At 36.7% G+C, this 24,628-nt stretch overlaps 1 protein-coding gene across 1 annotated transcript in view; it reads left to right on the top strand.

Moving 5' to 3' along the window:
* B3GLCT (beta 3-glucosyltransferase) overlaps window positions 1–24,628 on the top strand; it is a 50,234-nt gene that overhangs the window by 2,832 nt on the left and 22,774 nt on the right. The window contains exons 2-5 of the mRNA XM_083855427.1: window positions 5,852–5,913; window positions 8,090–8,129; window positions 11,186–11,295; window positions 23,735–23,811. Of these exons, the coding sequence (XP_083711553.1) occupies window positions 5,852–5,913; window positions 8,090–8,129; window positions 11,186–11,295; window positions 23,735–23,811 (289 nt within the window). The remainder of the gene's footprint in view (window positions 1–5,851; window positions 5,914–8,089; window positions 8,130–11,185; window positions 11,296–23,734; window positions 23,812–24,628) is intronic.

The following is a 24,628-nucleotide window of genomic DNA, read 5'->3' as shown; positions in this document are numbered from 1 at the left end:
CTTCTGTCTGTTTCTGCCAGATGACATGATGTTAACGCACAACGTGCGTTAGCAACCTTCTGAGTACACAATGCATTAAATAATGAGGTGACAAATACAAGGTTACAGGTTGCATTTAAGATGGTGCCTTGTTTTTGGTTTTTTTTCTGCTTTGGGTAGCTTTATTTGTGAGAAACAAAGCTACCATGCTACAGTTAATCACCCTGGTCTTTTGGTTACTGTGGTACCTACAGGGCTTGAATTTTACGAGCTAGTAAGTTTCTTCTTGCAGTGTGTTTTCTCTGTGCCCTATGGCAAGTCGGTGGTCCAACTGAGGTATGATTACATTGTATTAGAACACAGAAAAGGACCAGAGGAAATTCTGGATTTAGCAAAGGTACCTCTAGCTCCCGACATTGATATGTGTTTTAGGGAGTTACACTGAAAGAAATCCATTGCAGTTGTCTGAATTAATAATGATGTCTGGGCATGAAAAGTTATTGTTTTGTTACAGTAGCATCTGATAGCTCCTAGACATAGGTCATCCTTCTTTGTGTACATATGTCTTGCACACAACAAAAAGGTATCCTTCATACAGAGAATTTATAGTTTCTGCCTATGTTGTACAGGTGACCTGGCCATGAGCTGTATCTGGAGTTAGTATTTTTCTATCAGTGGTCCACTCTTGGGTCATCTTTTTCAGAAACTTCTTGGAAGTGAATTGCATGTGACTGAAATCATCTTGGAGTCATCCACTTTTGCCAAGGCACTGTATTTTCTGCCTACCCTATGGTTCCTTTGTTGATATGTTGTAGGCCAGCTAAATTTACCATGTTCTTTTCCTGCTGCCCTTTTCCTAGTAAATCCTTAGAAGAGGATATTTATTTTCATGCTGAGAGATCAGGTTGCTTAGCCAGAACAGTCTTGGCCACAGCTGACTTCTGAAGACTGCTTTATCAAATTAGATGTGCATAACAGATTTGCTAGTCAGGTAGAAGAGTGTTGCTGAGATAAATTTATACAGTCTGTGTGTGAGAAAAACTTCATTACTGTTGGGTGGAGACTCTTGAGGCTTTTTTGGTGGCATCTTCAGGGGTCTGTTTGTTTTGTGAATGGTTCTTTGGTAGTTTAAAAATAGTCTGAACAGTTCTTGTCTTATGAAAATGTATTAGCTGGAAAAAGTCTTCCTGATATACATAATGTAAAAGATGCCAAGTCATTTTAATGTGTTTAATTGTTGGAAAAGGAGGGAAATCTGCCTTTCTGAAATCACAGGGAATAAGAATAATGATATAGTGAGAGACTTTAGCATTCATTGCATGTGTCGGTTTGTTGAATAAATTATATGTGTAAGTGTTGAAATTGCACTTTGTGACAGGGTCAGAGCTGGTTGATTTTCAGGGTTCATCTCCTACAATAATGATCCATCCCCACATGCAGAAAGGCAGGCAAAGGTGGCAGGAGGCTCACATGCACAAACAGGAGCTCCTGGCAAAGCTCAGACATAAAAATGGAAGCATCCAAGAGATGGAAATGCAGTCAGGTTACCCCAAGAGTAACATGGAGACATTGTCTGAGAGTGCGGGAATGCCATTAGGAAATCCAGGGCCCACCTGGAGTTGAATCTGGTTTGGGATTCAACTTGTGAAAGGTAAGAAGAAGGGCTTCTGCAGGTGTATCACCAAAAGGGAGACTAGAGAAAATAATAATAGACCTTCTTATGAATGGCGGACAGGAGGAAGACATGAAGGAGGGCAAGGAACTTTGAACTTTCTTTGCCTTGATTGATATTATTGAGACTCACCTTCAGAACCCCCAGGCCACTGAAACTGATGAGAAAGTCTGGAGCAAATGGTTAATCTCACTGGTTTAGGGAACATTTAAGCAAACTGGACATACAGAAGTCCACAGGACTTCATGGCAGGTTCATACAAGCACTGGTGGAATTTGACAATGTCAGTGCAAGACTTGATAATCTTTGAAAGGTGATGGTGACTGGAGGAGATTCCTCAAGACTAGAAGAATGTCACCTGGTCTTCAACGAGGACAAGGATAAGTTGGCTTCTGGTACCTCAGTCCCTGGGAAGGTGGTGGAGCAAACAATCCTCAGTATCTTTGCCAAAGGAAGGCAAAGACAAGCATATGAAGGACAAGAGGGTGACTGGGAGAAGTCACCATGTTTTTATGAGTGGGAGTCATTCTTAACCAACCCAAAAGACTTCTGTGATGACAGACTGCCTTCATGAATGTGGGGGAAACAGTGGGTGTTGTTCATCTCCGCTTCAGCAAGGCATTTGAGTTCAATCCTGTCTCCTATAATGTTGTAATAAACTGATGGAAGTATGGGCTATGTCTGTGGATAGAAAGCTGTCTGACTTGGTGGGCTCATGGGCTCTGATGAGTGGCGTGGTGGCTCCAGTCACGTTTAACTTTCCATTAATGACAGTGGGATGTGAACCCTCAGGGAATTTGCAGAGGATAGGAAATGTGCAGGAGGAGTTGATGCAGCAGCAGGTTCGGCTGCCATTCAGAGGGAGCTCAGCAGGCTGGAGAAGCAGGCACACAGGAAACTTGGGAAACTGAGTTCAGTGAAGGGAAATGCAAAGTCAGGCCTCTGACAAGGAGGCACCCATGCAACATTACACATGGGGGACACATTGTCTGGGAAACAGCTTTGCAGAGAAGGACTTGAGAGTCCTGGTGTGCAGCAACCTGATTGTGAACCAGCAGTGTGCCATTGTGGCCAAGATGGCCAGCAGCCCCCTGAGCTGCAGGGGGAAGAGTGTTGGCAGCAGGGCAAGGGAGGTGACCCCTCCTGTCTGCTCAGCCCTGTGTGACACAGTATGACACACCTGGAATGCTGTATCCAAGTTAGGGCTCTCCAGTACAGGAGAGACATGGACATACTGGTTCATACAGTCCAGCAAAGGACCATGAACATTATTAATAGATTGGAACTGCTGATAGACAGAGAGAGGCTAAAGGAGGTTTAGCCTGGAGAAAAGAAGGTTCAGGGAGGACCTCCAACATATAAATACTTGATGGGATGCAATAAAGAAGACAGAACCAAACTCTGGTACTTAACAAGACACAAATCAGTTTATACAATCTGAAATACAAGAAATTCTATTTGAGCATAATTACTTCTTTCTTTCGTTTTTGTTTCTTTTGTTGTCTGGGTTTTTGGGGGTTTTTTTTGTTGTTGTTGTGGTTTTTTTTGGTTTTTTTTGTTTTTTTTTACCAAGAGTAAACACTGGAAGAGGTTGCTCAGAGAGTTTATGGAGTCTGTTCTAGGAAATAATCAAAACATAACTAGACAAGGTCCTGAAGATCCAGTTCTAGGGGGTTGAACTAAATGACCATTAGGGATCCTTTCAAACCTCAACAAATCTGTGGTTCTGTAATACCAGGATGAGTAGGTTGTTTAACTAATTCCCTGAAGAGCTTTATTGGTGCTCTCAAAGATGTGGTGTGAAATAGGTGATCTGATTATAGTTTGATTTGTTTCAAGGGTCATGTGTGTAGTAGCATCTGTGGATGGCAGGGACAAGGAACTCTGCAACCTGAAATATTCTAGAAACATGTGGTTTTATTACAAGGGTTGTGGGTAAAGAGGGCCTGCCTTCAGCCACCAGCCTCGGCTGAAGCAAAGCCCCAAAGAGAGAAAGGGGAGAGAGAGGGTAGAAGTAGAAGCGGGGTAAGAGTAGGAGAAGAGAGCAAGCAAGAGAGTAGGGGAAAAAGCAAGAGCACGAGCAGGCAAGAGAGGGCAAGAGTGTGGGGGCAAAAAGCAAGAGAGCAAAGGCAAGAGCGAGAGCGCCTTGTTACAATACATTATATATCTTTTTGTGTTGAATATTCTAATTCGCAGTGACCAACTGGCACAAAATACAAAACCTACAAACTTTGCATGTAGCTTATAAGAACTACTATATTACCATGTGATTTATATTCTAAACTCTATTTCTTATGCACTTGTTCCCTGATGCCTTGGCAGAGCGGAAAGATTACGTTCCTGAGTCCTTTTGTTTTCCTGTCCTTCAACCCATCTTCAGCTAATCACAGTTTTCCTGCCTCCCATGCCTACATCTCAAAGCTGGTCTTCATTTCTATTTCACTCACAGGTTTTACATCTGCAGTATTTCTTACCAGACAATCATATCCATAAGTCTTTCCTGTCCCGTCTTTCCCAACAATGTGTGTTAATATTTTATAAAGCTTAAGAGCAGTGTAGCATAGGTTATTGAATGCACTGTGGTGACAGAGGCAGCATCTCTTGTCAGTCACAGTTGTCTTAGGTTTCATGTGTCGTTCTTCAGGTGCATATTAAAAACTGAAAATTAGGCTTATGAATAAGCTGAATATACAAGATGACACTTCTTCAGGTTAATACTATGTAATTAATACATTTCCTGGAGTAAGGATGTTTTGTGTTGATCTTGTAATTAGGATTGTGTCAAGAAGAAGGTGTGGATCTGGTTCCTGGTCTGGATCTCTAAATACTGTTACACTGGGAGAAGAGGAGGAAAATGACCTTGAGATTTGCTCAGTTGATTAGAGCCTGGTACTCATAACATGGATTTGATCCCTGTACTGACCACTCATTTAAGAGTTGTGGGTCCCTTCCAACTCAGAAAATTCTGTGATTCTGATTTATGGCTGCCATGAGTCTGCTGTGTTAGAATGCTTTTTGGGATGTCTGGATCTAGTTGTGTGATTTAAGATGCAGGTTAATCAGGACCTGAGATGTCACTGTGAACCTCAGCTCTTGGACACTTCATGAAATTTGATCTCCAGCTGAAAGAGCATGAGGATGGAGGTGTTCAGAGATGAGACACCCTAGACCTGGGACAGTCTTGTCTTGCTGTCCTATATTGTAGGTTTCTAGTGTATCAAAGGAATGATAATGGCTAACAATTCACTCTGAAGTAAATTTCAAGCAATAAATAATTTAAATTTGTAGTGAGACAATCCACTTGAATCTGTTTTCCGCCCCAGTTTTTAAGAAAAGCATCAATTTGACCATGATGAATAGTATCTTGAATTCCTTCCAAATTGTAACAATTTGCTTTCATTTGCATCTCTTTAGTACTTTTAAGAAAAATATTTCTTAAGAAGAATCTTAGCAAGGCTTTCTTATGTTAAATGAAACTATTTTTACAAATGAGCAGGCTGAGACAAATTGAGTGACAATGTCAACAACAACAAAAAATTAACACTAGAACCCATTTTGTGATTATTTTTTCTAATACAAGCCAGAAATGTATGCAAATGGTGGTGTCACTATAAATAGTTTAAGATAATGCTAATTCTGTACAGATTAGCTCTGTGGGGTCCCTGTTCTTTTGGTAAACGTTTATTTGGGCCTCACACATTTATGAGTTCAACTGTTTTTCAAAGATGGTATTCAAAGCCTGTGATAGTCATCCTGACTTTTGATAGAAATTCCTGTCAGCCACTGTCAGTTTCTGTGGTTCCAAGAGAAGGTTTGGTAATACAAACTTTAACCTGAAAACAGTGCACTGCAGGTTCCCTGTGTGGTAGTGCATCAGGCGGTTATCAAGGGAGCTACTGGACTGAATAGTTGGGGTTTTTTAAAAGAGACTTATTTGCCTTGAAGCCAAGAAAAATTGGCTTCATATCAGAATGATTTTTTTTTTTTCAGTGATGGTGTGGGAATTGTCAGGCAACAAATGTATAAATTCTGTAAGAACAGACTCTCATGTTCACAAAGATTATTACAAATACAGTATTATTTAATGTGAAAAATCTACCTAAATGATGGGGGAGGTGTTTTTGGCTTTTTTTGCTGCAGAACGTAATTTGTGAGAAAATGAGCTCTTGTAATATGAAAAAGGTCTATTTTTTCTTTCAGCTTTTGCTGTAAGTGTAGTTTCTGAAGGTGGAGAAGATGAGACTGAACTACCAGTGCTGCAGGTAATAAATTTTAATTGCTAGAGCAGGAACATTTTACAGACATTATAAAATAAGCTAGAATAGACTTGAACAGAAAGCCTAAATTCTCTGGCATTAATTATTTTAATTATTGACTTCAGTAGTACCAAATTTCATACAATGTCTTTCTGTTCTGTGTCGTATAAATTCTTACTGCTATTGCTGTTGAGAAGTTTTTGGGTATACAACCTTTATTAACTCAAAGACAGGTTTTCCTTTCTTCTTGGTTTTGTTAAATATGTAATACATCGAGAGGGAAATGGCAGCCTCTCTGCCAAATTAGCATTGTTACATATTACCACTCCAGTTATGGCTCAAGCAAAGCTTGCCTATGAAATTTCAAATTAGCCAGATTAGGAGAACTAATGGTCAGAGCTAGCCCTAGCTTTAAATAGCTTACTGAAGGTTAGGTGTGTATGCATCATGTCCTTTGACAGACTCTGACTACCGTTTTTATCTGAGCACATATTTGTAACAGATATTTGTATATGTATAAAAGAAATTTAAGAGAGGAAAATAAACTGGAATGAATCAATAGTTAGAGTCTATAGCTGCCATTTATATCTTGGGATCTGACATCAGATACAATAGAAGCCTAGTCAGAAGTACATATTTCTAAATAACTTTTGATTTTGATGATGATTGCTATAACTACAGTAATTTTTCTAAGTGAAAAATACCCCTGTTGCAAACTGCTGATCTACCACAATGTCTGGGAGACTTGGGCATGTCATTCTGTTGTCATTGCTAATAGGTTGCTGTTTGTTAAATTCCATTACTGTCTCAATCCAGCTGTTACCCTTCTTGTATAGGATATAATTTATGAAGGCTTTCCTACTATTTTACAGTTTCAAAACCTTCCCTCAGATGAAGTCAAAGATGCTTCCTAAAACTGTTCAGGCCAAAATACGTTCCCCTCCCCCCTTTTTTTTTTTAGAAATAACATTAACAGTAATATAACAGGCAACAATTGTTTCGTGTTTTAATAAAAGTATATTTAAATATGGCTTATTTGTGTACCACAAAATACATAGGTTTTTGTTTACATGGAAAATCAATCTCCATATGTTTTTTTCTGATACAGGTGAGCTTAGAATGTAATGACAGCATTGTGTGTAGGTATCAAAATAAATTAATCTTATAAGAAATCTTTTAAACTTCATTGACCCAGGCAGCAGGAAAAGCATCATAAGAATGGATGCAGTTGTATTAATTTTTGAAAAGGTTTTACAGATGTCTACCAGGGAAGCTGGAACTTATTAATTTCAGTGTAAAAGTCAGAGAAAAGTTCATCTGATGCGAGTAGAGCTAAAAGGATTACAGAGATCTGATAATTTAAAAAAGGGAGGGGGTTAAATATTTAAAAATAGAACTTAGCTCAAGGGTAGGAGAACTACATATGAGCATATTACTGAGGATATGTATGGCTTTTCTCTATGAAAGTCTCAAAACACTGGAACCAAGATAAATCCTAAGACTTTCTTATGCAATTAGTAAAGATGAGTTTGATTTTTTATGTGGACAAACCAAAGGACTGGGGTGCTGTCACCTGTGATGAATTGTGTAACAAATGAAGCCTCTGATTTCCTTCCTACAATTTTCTAGGCAGTGAAGAGTCAACTGATGTTCGTGATACCTGAGCAAATTCCAGTGTAGTCATGTCATGTGTAACAATCTTTTGATATTTGTCTTCATATAGATTGCATTTGAGTCTTCCTTTAAGAATTGTTCTGATAGAAGCTTGATAGTAGGTTAAATGAAAAGAGTGTGTTGGATTTTTTCCTATACTGAACAGGTGTGTTTTTATTGTAGAGCTCCATATTCCGAGCTTAGCGCTCAGGAGATACGTAATAAAAAAAAGATGTTGTTAGTAATAATTTAAAGAGCTCTGTTACAAACTGAGTAGTGGAAGAGCATTTTCTCTTTTCTTTCTTTATTACTCTTATTTTCTGAGTAATAGTGTGCAAGCATATAGGGTATCTCTTGCAATTCTTGATAATGAATAACATTTTACTTTATTTTTTGTATTAGTTTTTGAGTTAAAACCTCTACATATGCATTTATATTCTGATGAGTGCTTTGACTCCCAGTGTGTTTGTGTAGAAATATTTGATATATTTTGCATATATCCTTACTTGTTTTTTTCTTTTTCTTCTAGAAGTCTGAAAAAAGTAGAACAATTAGTAAAATAAGCAGAGGTAAGTATAGTGCTGTTTCACAAATACTTTGGTTTTTTTTATTATTTTCTTGATTCATGTAGTCTCATAAAACAGAAAATTCTAAATATTTGATTGTACTTGCAATTCTTTTAGGTTTTTTTGTGAACTCCTGTAGTATGAAATATTACTATGAATATAGTGCACTATATTGAAAAGCATGAATTGCTTTTTGTAGCGCACTATAGTTTAAAATAAAATTTTATGATACTTAGTAGCTGTTCTTGTAACAATTTAAGATAAAACTGATTTTTACCCTTCTGCTAGGCTCTAATTGCATTTTTAATAACTAGAGTTATTATATATTGCTTGTAACAATTTGTAGTAACTTTGTAATATCTAGAAGCAAATATTTTTAAAGTATGTCAAACATTAGTAGGTAAAACAGTGATAAAACAACTTTATGTTGCTGGACACACGATAAATAACAAGAATAAAAATTCTACAAGGTTCTGTCTTCTCTCAAGAAAAGTCTGATATCCTTCTGGCAAAAAGGTAGCAGGCCTGACTTGCATTCTCTGCACTGCAACCGTGGATGTCTCACTCTGCTAAAAACTCTGAGGACTTGGCTCTGCTTGTTCTAAAAGGATCCAGCTTAATTATGTCTGTCTTCTGGCATTTCCTCATGTAGTATTTGTAAATGCTATGAGGGTATGAGGAGCACTGGAGAAAGTGAAGGTTTTGTGGTATCCCTAAGTACTCTTTCCTATTACTGCTGTTAAAAAAATTTACTAGACTTGATGGACTGTTGATCTGATGCAATACTTTTTTTTGCCTTTCCCTAATAAAGTTATTTGGGTTTAAGGTGGGGTGTTTTTTGGTTAGGGCTTGAAACAGAATGTAGTTCTTGATGGTTTTTAGTTCCTCTGATATTTCATTCTTTTCTTTTGAACTGTTGTATACAGATCAGTAGCACTTTTAGATATTAATCTTTCAAAAGACTGTTCTTTCTCTTGCTTCATTGGATGTTTCTCAGCTTGAGAAACAATTGAGGTGTTCAGTATTGCAACTATTTTCTATTGGCATGTTCATACACTGAATATGTCTTTTTTAACTACTTTAAACTACCTATAACAAAGGAAACTATTTCCATTTGATTTAATAATCAAAGTAGATGTTATCTCACTCCTAGAAAGTGTGCTATTGTGGAACATCACAGGTATTGTTAAATGTATCATAAGTGAAACTAAGTGTAATTCAGATGCTTCCATATCTGTAAATATACTGCTACTAAAACGGCAATTATATAAAAACAAGGTAGTGTTTATGTTTTGTCTCTGTGGGTGTTTTTGGTGTTGTGCATATGTAGATTTAGCCCTTTGACTCTCATTAGCATCAACGAAGTGTGGTTTCAGTTTTCACACTGATTTTTTATTTTGCACAGGAAATCTAGCAAAGATCTTGCGGGGTAGCAATTAGTTGCTATTCAGGAGTTTTTATTATGCATGGGATTTTATAGCAGATTGTTTGGTGGTTCAGAGCATGAATGCTGTTGATTCCTGCACTCTGTAGGAAAAATGTGAAATGAATACTGATATCTAAACCAGCGCTTATTCCATCTCCCTAATATATCACCAGAAATCTCACACTATATGACAATGTCTTGATGAATAAGATAATAAATGGAAGGAAAATAATATTGAGAGAAAAGCAGAAAAACCTCTAACTGCAGCTTTGAGCTGTCATAGGTCTAAATTGACAATCATTCAGAGGAACAAAACAATGTAATTGATCCTCAGATGTTGGACATAGCAATCTTCTCATAACCTTAGTGCAGATATTTGTGGTTAATGCTCTTTCTGTTTGCATTGTTCTCCTCATGATCCTTCTTCATGGGTTCAGTTTTACTTTTTTTCCTTGTAATTACTTTTTCCTTCTTTGGAATTTCCTACTTTCCTTCTTTCCTTCTTTCTCTGGTTGTTCTCTGCCTTTGTTCCACTGTCCATCACTCATTTTACTCTGTTTGCCAAGTTAGCTTTTTTTGTGTGTGTGAACTTTATTCCTTCTCCCCAATTTTCAGCATTCTGTACAGATCTCCTGGGCATTAGTTTCTTTCCTTGTGGCACTGTCTTAAGTTAGGTTCTGAGTTTCCTGGTACACTTTCTACATAGTATCTGTATAGTTCAGCTTTTTGTCGCCAAACAAACAGAAGTCACAGTATCATGTGCTGTTCCTCCTCATTGATTGATACATAGTTAATGCTCTTGAGTAGGTTATAAGGCATAGATCGAACCTGTTAAAAGTTCTGGAACAGGGCTCTGTCCTTTTCCTTTTATCTTCTCATCCTCTGTGATTGTCTGCTGTGCTCTGCTTCTAAATGGGATCAAATCTTCCTGTTTTTCTAAGATTTCCAAGTATTGAGGGGTTATTCCTATCATCAAAACTTGGCTGCCTGCTTCATCATCTACTTGTATTTTATAAGAGGCACTTTTATAATCCATAAATGCTTGCAAAGCTACTTCATTGTTTTCTTTTCAATTTCTCTCAGTCTTCTCTCCTGTTTAAAGTTTTTAGTTATGATGCCTTTAAACACTGTGAAGACTTGAAAGATATTGATGCTGTCATATTAGATAAGAGTATCAACTCAGTGTTCTTGTGTGTGCATCTCTACACCTGTTGTTTATTTCTGGGTAGGGTTCTAAACTCTTTGTTTGGGAAGCAGCTTTTCTGTTTCATGTTCATGCATTTCCTGGTGAGGGGAGATGATGATCTGTGACAAGCACCTTTTAACTCTGGTGGCAAGGAGTGCTGGTGTATTGGAGAAAAAGCAACCTCATGAATGTGGCTACTGTTAACTGCTGCGCATCTTCCAGTCGCACCATGCTCTTTTTAAATGAAGCTTGAAAAGGGGCTGTTTTGGATTTGTGTGTATGTTAAGTAATGCCTTTTTACTATTTCATCAAATGTTTGTATAATTAAAGGAATACCTTACTGTGTAATAGATTCCTACATACATCTGAATTCTCACTAGCTTAGGAGCAAATCAGGAAATGATTTTTTTTTAATGTCTTTACATCTTCTTGTTTTCTTGTTTACAGAATTAAAAGGAATTGTATTTGTCATCCAGAGCCAAAGTAATTCTTTTCATTCCAAGAGAGCAGAAGATCTAAAAAGAGATATTTTGAAACAGGCTGTAGATCTTGGAAAGGTATGTTGAGATAATATTAAGTGCACCTTGTTATATATGTTGTTACTGCATTTTACTAGAATTATTGGGGCGTGTTGTGCCTTTTTTCAAATCCCCACTCTATTTCTTTTGTTAATATGCTTTCTGTGTGCTTACAAGAAAACTATGTCAGTGGTTATTTACTGATTGTATGCTGTGATTTATCACTACTTTTAATTTCAACTATCAACCTTTTTGTGTAACAGCTGTTATTGTTTGGATGGCATTTGATGCAAAAGTGTTAAGACTTCCAATAAGGCAGTTTTTCATTATGACTGCAATGTGTTTACAAAAAAAGAGGAAAAAATGTGTTCTTTATGAAGTAAAAAACAGCAATTTAATTATTGGTTTAGAATAATTTTAGGTGAGCATTTTAATAGAGGCAGTGAATGTGCCATAGTGTAGATTTTGTCAGAATTCCATTGCACGGTTGTGGCATTGTGGCAGTAGAATGGAAATGTGCGTGGACATTAAATTCCTAAGGCAGGATTCCCCTCCTCCTGTAGCAGCAGTCCTCCACACCTCTCTTGCCCCTGTCCCTCTGTGGTGCAGTACCTTCCCTAAATATTCCTTGTTCCTCTGCCACCCCTCTGCAGACTGAGCACTCTGCCCTTGACCTGCTGGTGGGTCACACTGAGCTGAGAGCTGCCTGCTGTACTTGACATTCTAATGTGAAATTTGATTTGTAAAACTTAAGCCTGCTGAGAAGAGGTTTTTAAGGTACTTACATTGAAAGTTCATTGTGCATAAACAATGTTTTATTTTCTTTGTCTTTTATAAAATTCAGAAAAATTAAAGAGTGACATACATCTCCTGATATAAAAAAGCTTGCTGTGAGGTTCTTTGACCTATTTCTCATTTCCATGTTCTTTGTTGGAAAGGAAAAACAAATCTGATGTAAATGGTCTTACGTACATTTGTCTTGTAGTGCCTAAATCAGATTGCTGGATGTTTTAGGCTTCATTTATCCAAGCTTATCAAACCTGTTGTAATTAAATCCATTCTAAATGCAATTTTTAATCCCTTAATGAAATCAGTCATGTGAACAGTCTTTGTTCTGTAGAGTTCTGCTCTTTAAGTCCTCTTCAGAATTGAGATGAGTGTTCAGATGCAATGTGTGCAGAGAGGATTATGGTGTCAGTTGTTAAACCCAAGGATTTTAGTTGAGTTCTGTAATTGATGTTGCAGAATATGAGTAATGAGAAGTTCAGTAAGTAGAAGTACAAATGGTTTCAGTGAGACTGGAGTATAACCACGTTTTGTGGGAGAGAGGTGAAATCTTTGTAATCAGAGTTGTACCTGAAACTGACCTGTCTTCTAAAAACCTTTATTGCCTAATTAACTAGATGCCTTTATGGAAATGCTGAAATGGTGGTGCCTTTCCAGTCACAGTCACCTCTTGAACAGCAGTCATGGTGTCCTAAGAGAAGCAGGGATGGAAATCCCACCAATGATCTCATATGTGAAATTTAAGAATAGGGGAAAGCCATCAGTATACAGGAAAAAAATAAATGGGCATAATCAGCAGGTTCTTGGTGCATCTTGACTGTTTTGGTCAACTCACTATGCCACTGTGAGGCACTACCCAGGAATGCTGATTATGGACATGGGGCAGATCATGTCTGTAGTCCTGCATATCAACATTTGAAGTTGGCATTTTTCACTGCAAAGAATACATATCAAATTGTTGGTTTCAGGAAAAAGAGTTAAATCCTTGTGTTTTCAAAGACAACTGCTGTATGAAAACAAAAGACTGAATCATCAGGTTCACTACTGTTACAGGCCCAAGCAATAGATGTTTAATCCATAAGGTTTCATTAGTTATTTTCTACTAGTTTAAAATGAGAAATGGAATCCAACTGCTAGATTTGTTACTTCATTAAACTAGCATATTTATCTCACTTCAAAATGGATTAAGTCACTGACATTAATCTTTATAAGTGATTTGTCCATTTATTTTCTTTTATGGTGTACTTAAAGTGTTGTTTTGTTTTTTTTTTAATGTGAAACCAGTCTGTAATTTTGGTCACCAGTGGATGTCAGTATTTTGTTCTTGCCTAAAAGCATTTTTATAGCAATCTATTGAGTATTAGCTAAAACCCTTCAGTTAGAATTTAGCAATGGCAAAAATTCATTACATGTTCCACCAATCTTTTTAATTTTCTAAGATTCTTGAACATTTAACCTCTGTAAGTTAGACCTTTGTAAGAAGTACCAAATAAGAATAAGGAAGCTGTTGGGAGTGTAAAGTGGTAATATTTGGGACTATTTACTTGGGACTAATACTTTCTGTCTTAAAAAAAACAAAATCAGGTTTACTTTTTGGCTATTACATTTAAAATAAGAAAACAGGTAAAATAAAGCTTTTGAAAAGTTACCAGTTTAGATGCAGTCAGAGCTTTTTAATTGCCTATGATTGTGACACTCTTTAGAAGATAAAAGTCTATATATTTCCATATGAAAACTGGTCTACTAGCTTAGGAGATTTTTTTGCTTTGGGTCCTTGAGGGTTCTTACATTGAACACCCTTGGCCAATTCAAATAACTATAATTTTTCCTGAAAAAGATCTAGATTTAATCTAGAGATCAAATGGAGTCCTATGTTTATTAACCAGAAGAACTATAGCAAATTAGTACTGCTCATTATGGAGGTAAAATAAAAAACCAAAACACAAAACACAAAACCAATTATGTAAGAATATTTTAAAATGGATGCCATGTAGTATTGGAAAATGCAAATGAGTATCACATGCTTCCATGCTGAGTAATAGATGATGTGAAGTATGAATTATGTTTTATGGAAGTGTTGTACTACTAATTTGCAGTAGTTTTACTACTGGGCTTACTTTGTTTATAGCAAATTGTATATATTGTAACATCACACAGAAATAAAGTTTCACATATTTAAAATATCTCTGCATATAAAGGGAAATATTGTTTATTTGTGAGTTTGAGGACGGTTACTATAGTGGTTATTAACATCAGTCTGAATTAAACAAGTGCCGTCAAAAGTGTGGAACTATACACAGGAAATGGATGTATGGTATGCTTCATGAGTAAATGCTTGCTTTAGTTAATACCATCATTAAGCTTTCATAGTACCACTTTTTCTTCAGTCTCCCAATTTCCAGTTTGACTAATGTAAAAACAGGTGGTAGATGCTAGGACCATCCTGTAGTTTTGTTCTTGTTTATTTAAAACAGTTTTGCAAAATCCTGATTCCTGAAGTGCAGCAGGAGCAAGGATGATCAGAAACCCAGTTGACCTGTACCAGCAGTCTGTGCCTCAGGAGTTCAGTGTCTTTGTTATCTTACAAGATGACAACTACACCAGGTTCTGGTTTTCTGCTTTTGACACAAATTAACTGTTATTCAGTGTCTTACTTGCTGATCTCTGATGTTGAAAAGCCTCATAGTGCCCATGTCAGTGTTATTTTATTGTGTTGTTAGGTCCATGGCCACAGTATCTGTTGTCAAAGTGCCAGTGACATTGGGCATGGCATATGTGCCTTAAAAACCAGTTATTTGTAATTGCCTAGGCTGTACTGATGGCAGCACTGCACTGTTTTAATAATATGGAAGATTTCTCTGTTAAGGGATTGAAGATGGTGAAAAATTAAAATCGGTTTGCTTGAATTTTAATGTATATATGTTAAGCCATCACCACATTCCTATTTGAAATGATCTGTCTCCAAATTGTTCCTGCTGATGTTTTGACCATCTCTGCGAGATTACTTTAAGGGGACTGTGGGCAGATGTCTTTGTTTGTTTGTTTGTTTTTTCCTTAATTTGCCAGTGAGGCATTCTGGGTGAGTTTGTTTCCTGAAGTTCTTCCAGCTCTGTTTTCACATGTGCTTTCAGATGCTGGAATGAAGCTATCTGAAGTTTTCCAAAATAGTCCTCTGTTAGTATTCAACACTACTTCCTGTATTCAGAATACAACAAATTTAGAATTCTGGCATCCATATCTCACCTGAAATTTCCAGTTTTTCAGTACTATCAGGCTATAATAGAAACAACTCTGAAGACATTTTTCTTGGACTGTATTCTCCTTATTTCATCCTGTGATAGATGTATTCCATAAATGAATGGGCATACATTCCTTTTCTTGATCTAAAAGCAGGTCTACAGATAAAATTTCCCAGCAGTTCTTGGGAGCAGGTCTGAACTTATCGAAAAGCTCACATGCAAGTTAACAATGTTGTGGTTATAAGATTTAGTGGAAGAACTTCTTTTTCAAGGCAACTGAGTTGTTTTTAAAATTTAGATAGACATAATTTGCTTGAGACTTTTCAAAAATAATGCACTAATATACCTATTGATTCAATTTTCAGTTACTTGCTCAAATTCACCATTTTAGTATGAAAACTCTGTTTACTTCTCTCCCTTCTGTAATGGCTTCCCATTTCATGGAAGCCACTTTCTGGCTGAAACTGATCTGGCAATTCATTTTTGATCCTGCAGTTTTAACAAGGTTTAACAGATTATATTTAAGTGAAGTGTTGGGCTACATTCTGACCTGCCCCTCTATCTTCATGTCTGCACTAGTTTGTCTTTATGGCAAGGCCTTCCACCATATCAAGATCAGCCTTATTTTTTTTTAATCAAAACAGGTATGTTTTAACTGCAAAAGCTTTAAACTTTTTGGTTTCTCAGTATTACTAGATCGATTCCCTTTGGGCTTTTGAGTAAAATAATGGTGTGCCCTTTGTTTCCTTCCTAGCAACAACTTTCTTTTTCTACAAGGATTTATTCATTCTTGTGTTTGCAACATCATCCACAACTTTATTATTTACATTTATTTTCTGAATCTGTCCATAAAACTACAGTTATATTATGTGGGGAGAACTTGCAGTACAAAACCCTAATAAACGTGTGCATTTAAGTGGTCAGTGTATGAAGTTCATGTTTCTACTTTTTTTATCCACGTTAGCATCTGTGTTTGTTTTATGCTGTGTTAATTATTCTGCTTGCATACATTGCCTAGTATCAGTATGCTCCTTGGTCATTTTTCTTTGGTTTTCCTCATAACACTTCATTCCTTTCAGGATTTGCTTTTTGAAGTGTAACTGCTCATTCTGGGGCTTCAATATTTGGCTGCTCAAGTTGTGAAATGCTTCTAAACTCTGTTCTGTGGAAAGGCGAGGTGTATTCAAAACAAAACCTTTTGAAAGTGTTCCAGGAAAAGTGTACAAAAGCTACTGCTTAGTTTTGAAAACGCATTTCAGAGTTGTCTTAAATCTCTTCAAGGTCAACTTGCAGGGCTTTACACGTCTGAGTGACTTTTGTTTTATCTTTGCTTTCCTCCAGCTGTTCTCCTAGATTTTTGTTTTAATTGTTTGATCTTTGACTCTCTAATATGCCCTTGCTTCTCATTCTGCAAAGGTACACATCCTTTTGACAATTGCTAGGCTTTATCATCAGCAGAATTGATGTCTAGCTCATTAACTCTTGAAATGGTAAAAGCTACCTACTCTTAGTGCTGGAAGGTGAACAGGATCATTTTCCTCTAATGGATGCTCAGCAGTTTTGAAGGAATTTGTAGAAGTCAAATAATTCTTCACTAATGAGATCTTTTAAATGTTTTAGTAGTGATGAATGAGCTGCCCTCAGCCCTGCCTGTGCACATCATATACCATTTTTATATAGCTGCTTTTACCAATCAAATATGTGGTAACTTCCTTTGCTTTTTTAACACAGAAAATAAGACCTGTCACCTTGCAGAGATGTCTTGTCATGTCAGAGCAAAATATATACAAGAAATTCAAAAGTTTAAATTGCTTTAGGCTAAGTGTCTCTCTCAGCCTCTTCAGCAGCAATCTCTGCATACTTTATAGGAATTGAACAACCCCTTTTATTAAGGTACTTCTTTTCTTAGTAAAGAGTAAAAGATTGCTATAAAGCTTCCTCCTCCACTGCTGTTTGCTCTATTAAAATTGCTCAGTCATGTTTGAATAGAGTGCTCAAGTATATGTGAGACTAGAATTGCTAAATCATCAGATTAAAATCATTGCCTGGTGATAGTTGTTTTGCTCTTGTAAATTCTCCTGAGCATCTATACTGGTACTTGAAATACATTTACCAAATTTCTTGCCTTGTAGAAGCTTCTTTCTGCTCTGCTCTTGCTTCTCTTCTTCCCTAGTTAAAAAAGGTGTATTAGATTTACTGGCCCCTGTTGTGGGGCAGGGATGTGCTCCCCCATGTTTCACACTGACTTAGCTTGGGAGACAACTGTCTCAATCTTGCTGTCAGTGGAAGATGCTTCGGGCTTTCCGTGAATATAAAAACTGACTTACACTGCTAATCTTGCTGATATTAAAAGAAGCATCTGAACCCCAGAAATTGCTTAATTTCGTTGCTTGAATCACAGAATCATTAAGGCTGAAAAAGATCTCCAAATCATCAAGTCTTTGACTGAATACCACCACATCCACTAAACCATATCAGGAAGTGCCACATCTGCTCAGTTTTTTGAACACTTCCAGGGATGGTGACTCCACCATTGCCCTAGGAAGCTTGTTCCAATGCATAATCACTCTTCCAGTGGAGAAATCTATAATATCCAACCTGAAATGTTTTTATGCACTAGTTGGATTGACAAAAGCTTTGCTTTTAAGGGAAAACTCTCTTTACACACTAATTTTATCAACTACAATACCAAAGTCCTATCTTAAATGCATTCTAAACAATGATCTTACTCAGACCAGTTGGCAACATAATAACAGTGGTTCATTTTAATATTGGCTTTCATTAATAATAGCTATGTACTATATACCATGTCTGTCTTTTGTACGATTGCATTTATTTAGATTTCTTGTAAACTGTGAGCTGTGGAGAAAGTGTTCCTTGCTGCTTTTTATTCACTCAAGTGAAGAGCAAACAAATGGGACTTTACTGCAATATGTTGTTGTCATCCTAGGCTACTGTTGTATTATACACATCTGTGGTAGCATTTATGATAAGCACTCAAAACTTTTTCAGATTTTTTCCACATCTTTTTGTTTGCCTTGTTACAAAATAAGGTCTAATTTGTTAATTTGCACACAGTATTTCCTCTTGATTTGTGAAAGCAGGGTAATGCTGTGGCCTTTCACTGAATTCTCTGAAATTACACGTAATATATTATGGAAACTCTGTTCTTTTTTAAAATGATAACTGGGCATCTGAGAGTAGAACAGGGGTAGAAATTCTCTCTAATGGAAAGCAGTGCATCATACGTCATTACTTTGGGCTTCCTGAGGAGCAAAAGGTTATTGGAAACCATGCCTTATTAGAAACATGGGTTTTGTAGTTGTGGGGGTTTTTTGCATCTTGTTGTGGCCTTTCAGTACTTAACAGTGCTTATAAGAAAGATGGGAACAGACTTTTTAGAGGGCCTACAATGATAAGGAAAGGATAAAGTTTGTAAACTAAAAGAGTAGATTCTGACTCAACATAAGGTAGAAATTTTTTACAGTGATGTTGGTGAAACACTGGCAGTTTTGCCAGAGGTGGTTGATATCCCATCCCTGGAAACATTTAAGATCATTTTGGTCAGGGCTCTGAGCAACCTGATGTAGCTGAAGGTGTCCCTGGTCACTGGAAGGACTTGGACTAGAGCTTTAAAGGTTCCTTCCAACTCAAAGCTGTTCTGTGATTCTATGAATGAAGCCTAAAGGGAAAAGTAGAGCAAGGAATTTAAAGGACTGGACAAATTTGGAGAAGCTCCTAAATAATCGATATGCTAAACAGAAGCAAAGTTATTTTACAGTGGTATTGTAAAATACTCCTTTAAATCATTTATGAGTTTTATTTGGATGGGATTGTTGAAAAAATATTCTGTCCTGGATTCTTGGAAATGAGGCTCTGATAAAATTGATACTTACGTCTTTAAAACATGAAAAATATTTGAAATGTATACTGTGATTTTCAATATTTAAGAAAATTGTTACACTATAGAGAAGATGTAGTGTTTGGTATAATGTTTGAAGCTGATAATTCCCAGTAAATTTTCTGACCCACTGGGCTTAAAGGTAGGAGATTTGCTATTGCTTTCTTTTACTATTGCTGTTGGTAATACTTTCTTTTAGAAATCCTTCAGGATGTCTACAGAATTGGCATGTTTTTGAAAATAAAGCAGTAGGGAGACTTCAGTATGTATTCCACAGCTCTACTTTGTCAAAGTAGTCATAACAGATGATGGTAAGAGCTTGGCTTATTTAACTTCCCAAGGGAAGGCTGAGAAGGTAGGCTAACTCTGAATATGTCTTAGGATTGATTACTGAAAAGAAGATGAGAGAGTAGGGAAAATGTTTTTATGTGCTTGTAGGCTATGTAGAGATAGGAAACATTTCTAATTCTGGAGCTCTGCAGCAGTGCTCAGGGTTTAAGATCCCCAGTGCTGCCCCTTGGCTCTGGGCTGCATGAGGCAGTTTAATAAGCTCACAAAGCACGGAGATAATATATGCAAGACACCTACAGATACTGGCAAAGTGGACTCATTAGGAGGAAATTCCTATGCACTGCTTTATTTTTCTCTAGTGTATGACAAGATACAGGCTTTTTGCTCTGCTCAGGTGACTCAGTAATATAATGATGAATGCATTTCTGTCATGTTTTGCATTTCCATGTGTTCCTATGTCATACTTGCAAAATTACGTCACCCAGGACATGTAATTAACAGTGCTGAGCAAGATCTAGTTTGAGTTGTGTTCTAGTAAAGCCTGTTCTCACAAAAGAATACACTTGGGGCAAGGTTTGGTTATGCTTAGATGAAATTCAGTGGACTATTTTGTAGGAAAACAAAGCAAACACATTTCTGCTAGAGGCTCACAGAAGATGTGACTTAGCCTGGAAATCCCATTTTAGCTCAGGTGGATCTCTGTCATCCTGGGTGCATACAAAAGCCCATTTTGGCCTCATAGTCTATGAAACCGTAGCATTTTCTTTTGGTTTTACCCTGTACAGTTTTATTCTCTATAAATTGCACCTTTTTCATATAGGATTTTGTAGATTAATATGAAATTGCACGTAATGCAGAAAGAATACAGATGTTTGTTGCAGCTTAATAATTCCCTTACTTAGTTCTTAATTATTTTATTCTGAATTATCTTTTCTTTATTGGATATGTTAGTCCTTCAAGTTTTTTCATGTTAATGAAGAGAACGTTCAGTATTTAGATTCAAGAACCAGAGTTCTCTCGATGTTTTGGTGAGAAATTGATTGTGTCATTAGCATCTTCATACTTCAACTTGCATAAAAAATACTAGATGATTTTAAGGTGCAAATGAGGCTATGTGAGTCTGTGGCTGTAGAATTGACTTGAAAACGTTGATCTAACCCCTTTATTCACACTTAGTTTTTCGTTTGTGTAGAGTTTGCAATTGTAATCCATGGCAGGTATTGCTGATCTCACTGGGCTGATAGAGTAGGTGGTATTTGGAGTAAAGATGTCATGTCCTGTATTTCAGACCACAAGCAATTCCATTTCTTGGTTTTGCCCTTTTAAAGTCATCTCAGTTGTGTAAGTGGGGAGGGCAGTTTTTCAGTCTTCAAAAAGTGATTAAATTACTTTATTTAGATTATAAGTTACTTTATTTGTGTCATATGTTAAATGTTATGTGTGAAAACACATGTGGTTTGTAACTGTGGAAACAATAGTTTCAAGCTAGAATAACCAGTGAATGCAGTACAGGCCATGGATGCATGTGTAGGAGAGTTTTATGAGATAGACAGACACAGTGTACAAGTTACATTTCATTACCTTGACTACACGTGCCCTTCCACTCCTCAAAGCTGACAGCAGATACATCTTGCCTTTTTGTTTTGTCCTTGTACTGAAGATGGAATAAATAAAATGAATAGGTCAGCCCAGTTCCCCTAGATTCAGAATAAAAATGAGAAAGGAAAAACAACAGTAATCCTCCTTTATTTTTGAAGAGGCTGTTTTAGATCTATACAGTGTTTCTTAAGCATCTCCTGTATTAAATTAGAATTGATGCATGTTTAGAGGTGAGTGGAAGGAATGGATCATGCACGACATGTATTTTCATGTTTTAGAGGAAGCTGGGTAGAGAAAAAGAGCCAGTTTGAGATATCAAAGAGAAAAGATACCTTGTAAAAGTATTGGATTAGCTCAAGAGAAAATGCTTTTTCTTTGTCATCACTCCTTTGCTCGGCACAAAGGAGATAGAGTATGTGGTATAGCTACTTAGATTATGTAATTTACTTCATATCTTTTGCATGGGTAAATGCTGTTTTTATCTAAAATTAATCCCATTTCAGCCTTCAATGTGATAGAGACACTGAGTATATTATTAACTACATTTTTCTTTGTCTGGATCCTATTGTACATGAAATACACGGCTACCTACGAATACTAGCATAACTGCAGGTTTTGTATGTGTATAAAAATAAATGTTCTTGTAAAGACAGAGGTCTGACCTTTTGTCTTCCTATCTGCAGTCCCATAAGTAAGCATAATTTTATGGTTTTACCATAAAATTATGCCAAAAACAAATAATCCAAGTAAATAAAAGCAATAAAGATAATACTATGATAAAGTAAATTTTACCACTTTCACATTTTAGTGAAATACAAAATGTTGAGAATACTATGACTAAGATTTGCCACTTCCACAAAAAACTCTGAATTTTTGGTTTTTCAGTAAATTGAAAGCAAGCAGAAACATATTTGTTAGGTTAGTTTGAGCTGGAACCATAAATCAAGAAATGCTGATTTTTGAGATGCAGGTCAATATCCTGTTCCAAATTAGAGTTTTGGCATTGTTTCTTTTCAATTTGGGTCATTCCAGTAGCATAAATTCTTATTTTTGCATAAAGTAATGCACTCCTGAGAGGCACAGTTATTCCTTAGAGCAGTAGAGATGTTTTCTTTTGCATATGAAATTTGGAGGTTTTATGTATTTCTAGGTGCTGTGCTTAACTACCTTTAAAAAGGATTTAAAGTACACCTCACAGAGTCAGCAAATAGTGTAAACTTTGTCTTAAAGCTTTTCTTAGAAAACAAACTATTTTTGTGTTTAAGTGTGAATTTTATGTTAATGGCATCCTTCACAAAAAGCATTCTTCAAGCAGGAATGTTAGGCACATGCAAGCTCTAAGTGGAAAAGGATTAGGGCCTGGAGATACAGGTGCACCCCTGTATCATGGTCCTCTCCCTGGCTGTGGGAACACAGACCTCCAAATACAGGCACACAGAGCCTCCTGCCCAGGAGTTAGAAATGGAATTTAAGGAGAAGACAGGATGGACTGCAGTGATCAGAGCAGAGCATGGCCAGACAGGTGTCCTGACCAGCAATTTATTCCAAGTGACCAACTCCCTTTTTATCCTGTACTTACCAATGACTTTTCCTCCTTGTCTTGGTTTCAGTTAGGGTAGGGGAAGAGAGGGGTTGAGTGAGCATCTGTGTGGTGCTTAATTTCCAGCTGAGCTTAAGCCACTCCTCAACCCACTCTTTTGCTGGCCTTTTGCTCATTCCTAAGCATCTCATGTGAAGTTTTGTACCAACCCAAAGTGCTGCGCCCCTGAGTGCTGTGGTGAATCCCATGCTCCTGTGGGCAGTGATCCCCTGTAAGACTGCCAGCTGAGGAGGGAGCCTCTCCCTTCTCTTTAGCTGGTGTCACAGCTGGCCAGAATGATGCTGCAGTGGGGGATTGGACTTCGTGGTGGAGGAAGATACTACGTGTATTAAGGGATGTATCTGTATCCAGCTTTTCTCATGTATTACAAATTGTGCAGTTTGGTTTATCAGAAGCCTCTGTTTAAATGGTCTTTTCTTGGAAACTACCCCAGAATGATAGCTTATCTGCTAGACATTGGGATGTGCCACATCAAAGAGGTTTCAAAAAAAAAAAGCAAAAGAACTTATGAGAAGTATTTTCCTTTTGTAGGAAAGCTTCTTTGATCTTTCAGAAAGAAAAAATGCTAACTCCTCATTTTGATTTTTCTGTAAATCCATTGCTTTTTGTCATGATGTTGTGTGACAGGTCCAAGCTCAGCTCAAAGTAGTGTTAGAACTTTCACTTAAGCTGTTTTTAATATGATTGTCCAATGGAAGCCCCCATAGAACACCCTTTATTATTTATAAGCACTTCATTTATGGGATTTTATGGTATGGCAAGGAGATTACTGTAATATATTGATTACATGGGTTCTTATGCAGAGCATTTAACTTGAAGTCTGTTAGCTTTATAACTAAAAGGCAGTTAAGAAATTATGAGTTGGAAGAAGCACTATCCCTAACTTGCAATTCACTTTGTCTCATACCATTCTAAGTCATCTATTCTTCAGGGCTACTTGCCAATCTAAACCAATGAAAACTAAGTGGTTGTTCCAGAATAATTTTTTATAGATTAATTGATGTTTAGGAAGAAAGTACATATAATTCAAGTTTAATGGGAACATTTTTATTTTTCTTAAAGGAATCACCTATAGTACTGCTTACTCATCAGATCGACAGGCATGAAGGTGCATGGACAATACTGCCATTAATGACAGAGTAAGTGTAATGAATGCAGTTGTTTTCTGAGGCTTTTGTAACAAACATATTTTTGTAACAATATGTATTAGTTACCCAGACCTCTTTTTTCAGAAGCAAAGCTTTTAGTGAGAGTTGCTGCCTTATATATTTAAACTTTATTACTTTTATTTTTGTTTTACAAAGCAGATTTCTGATAAACTTCATTAAATCAGAGAAATCTATTTGAAATAAAATAATGAAATTTAACTGAGCAACAACCTTCTTTGAACTGCTGTATGTTTTAAAATTATTAGGGAAGTAAACTAGTCTAAAGAAGCAGCAGTTTTAAATGTGTATTTTTCTATTTGGTCTCCACTTCTTACAGTGTAAGGTGTGAGGCATTACAGAAATTTTGATCTTTCAGATTACTTGACTGAATGAAGTGGAATAATATTTTCAAAATGCATCATAATACTCGTTTGGGCTTTTTTATTGCTTATAGTGTTTGTAAGAGGTGGTATGTCTCTGTAGTGAGAAGTGGTAGGTTTCAGCATCTTTTGAGATGCTTATATGGGCAGATTTTCATATTAGCATGATCAGAAAAGACAGGTAATCTTAAATATCTTTTCTTCTTAGCTTATACAGATGGCTCCAAGGAAGACATGCTGCATTTACATGATGGTATCTTGTAAACTGTCAGGAAATTGTTTTAGTAATCTTGAAGCTCCATTATAGTGAAGACTGTCTTTTGCCTGAAGCTTGCATTTGAAATTTGCGGCCTCCTGAGGTTTAATTTAGTTAATATAATTTATTAGATGTATTCAGGGTGAGATTTTTATGTCAGAGTGGTCGCAGG

The sequence above is a fragment of the Zosterops lateralis genome (assembly GCF_965231275.1).
Source record: "Zosterops lateralis genome assembly, chromosome: 2".
Taxonomy (NCBI): domain Eukaryota; kingdom Metazoa; phylum Chordata; class Aves; order Passeriformes; family Zosteropidae; genus Zosterops; species Zosterops lateralis.
Note: the sequence above shows the minus strand (reverse complement) of the source record. Positions and strands in the feature narration are given on the sequence as shown.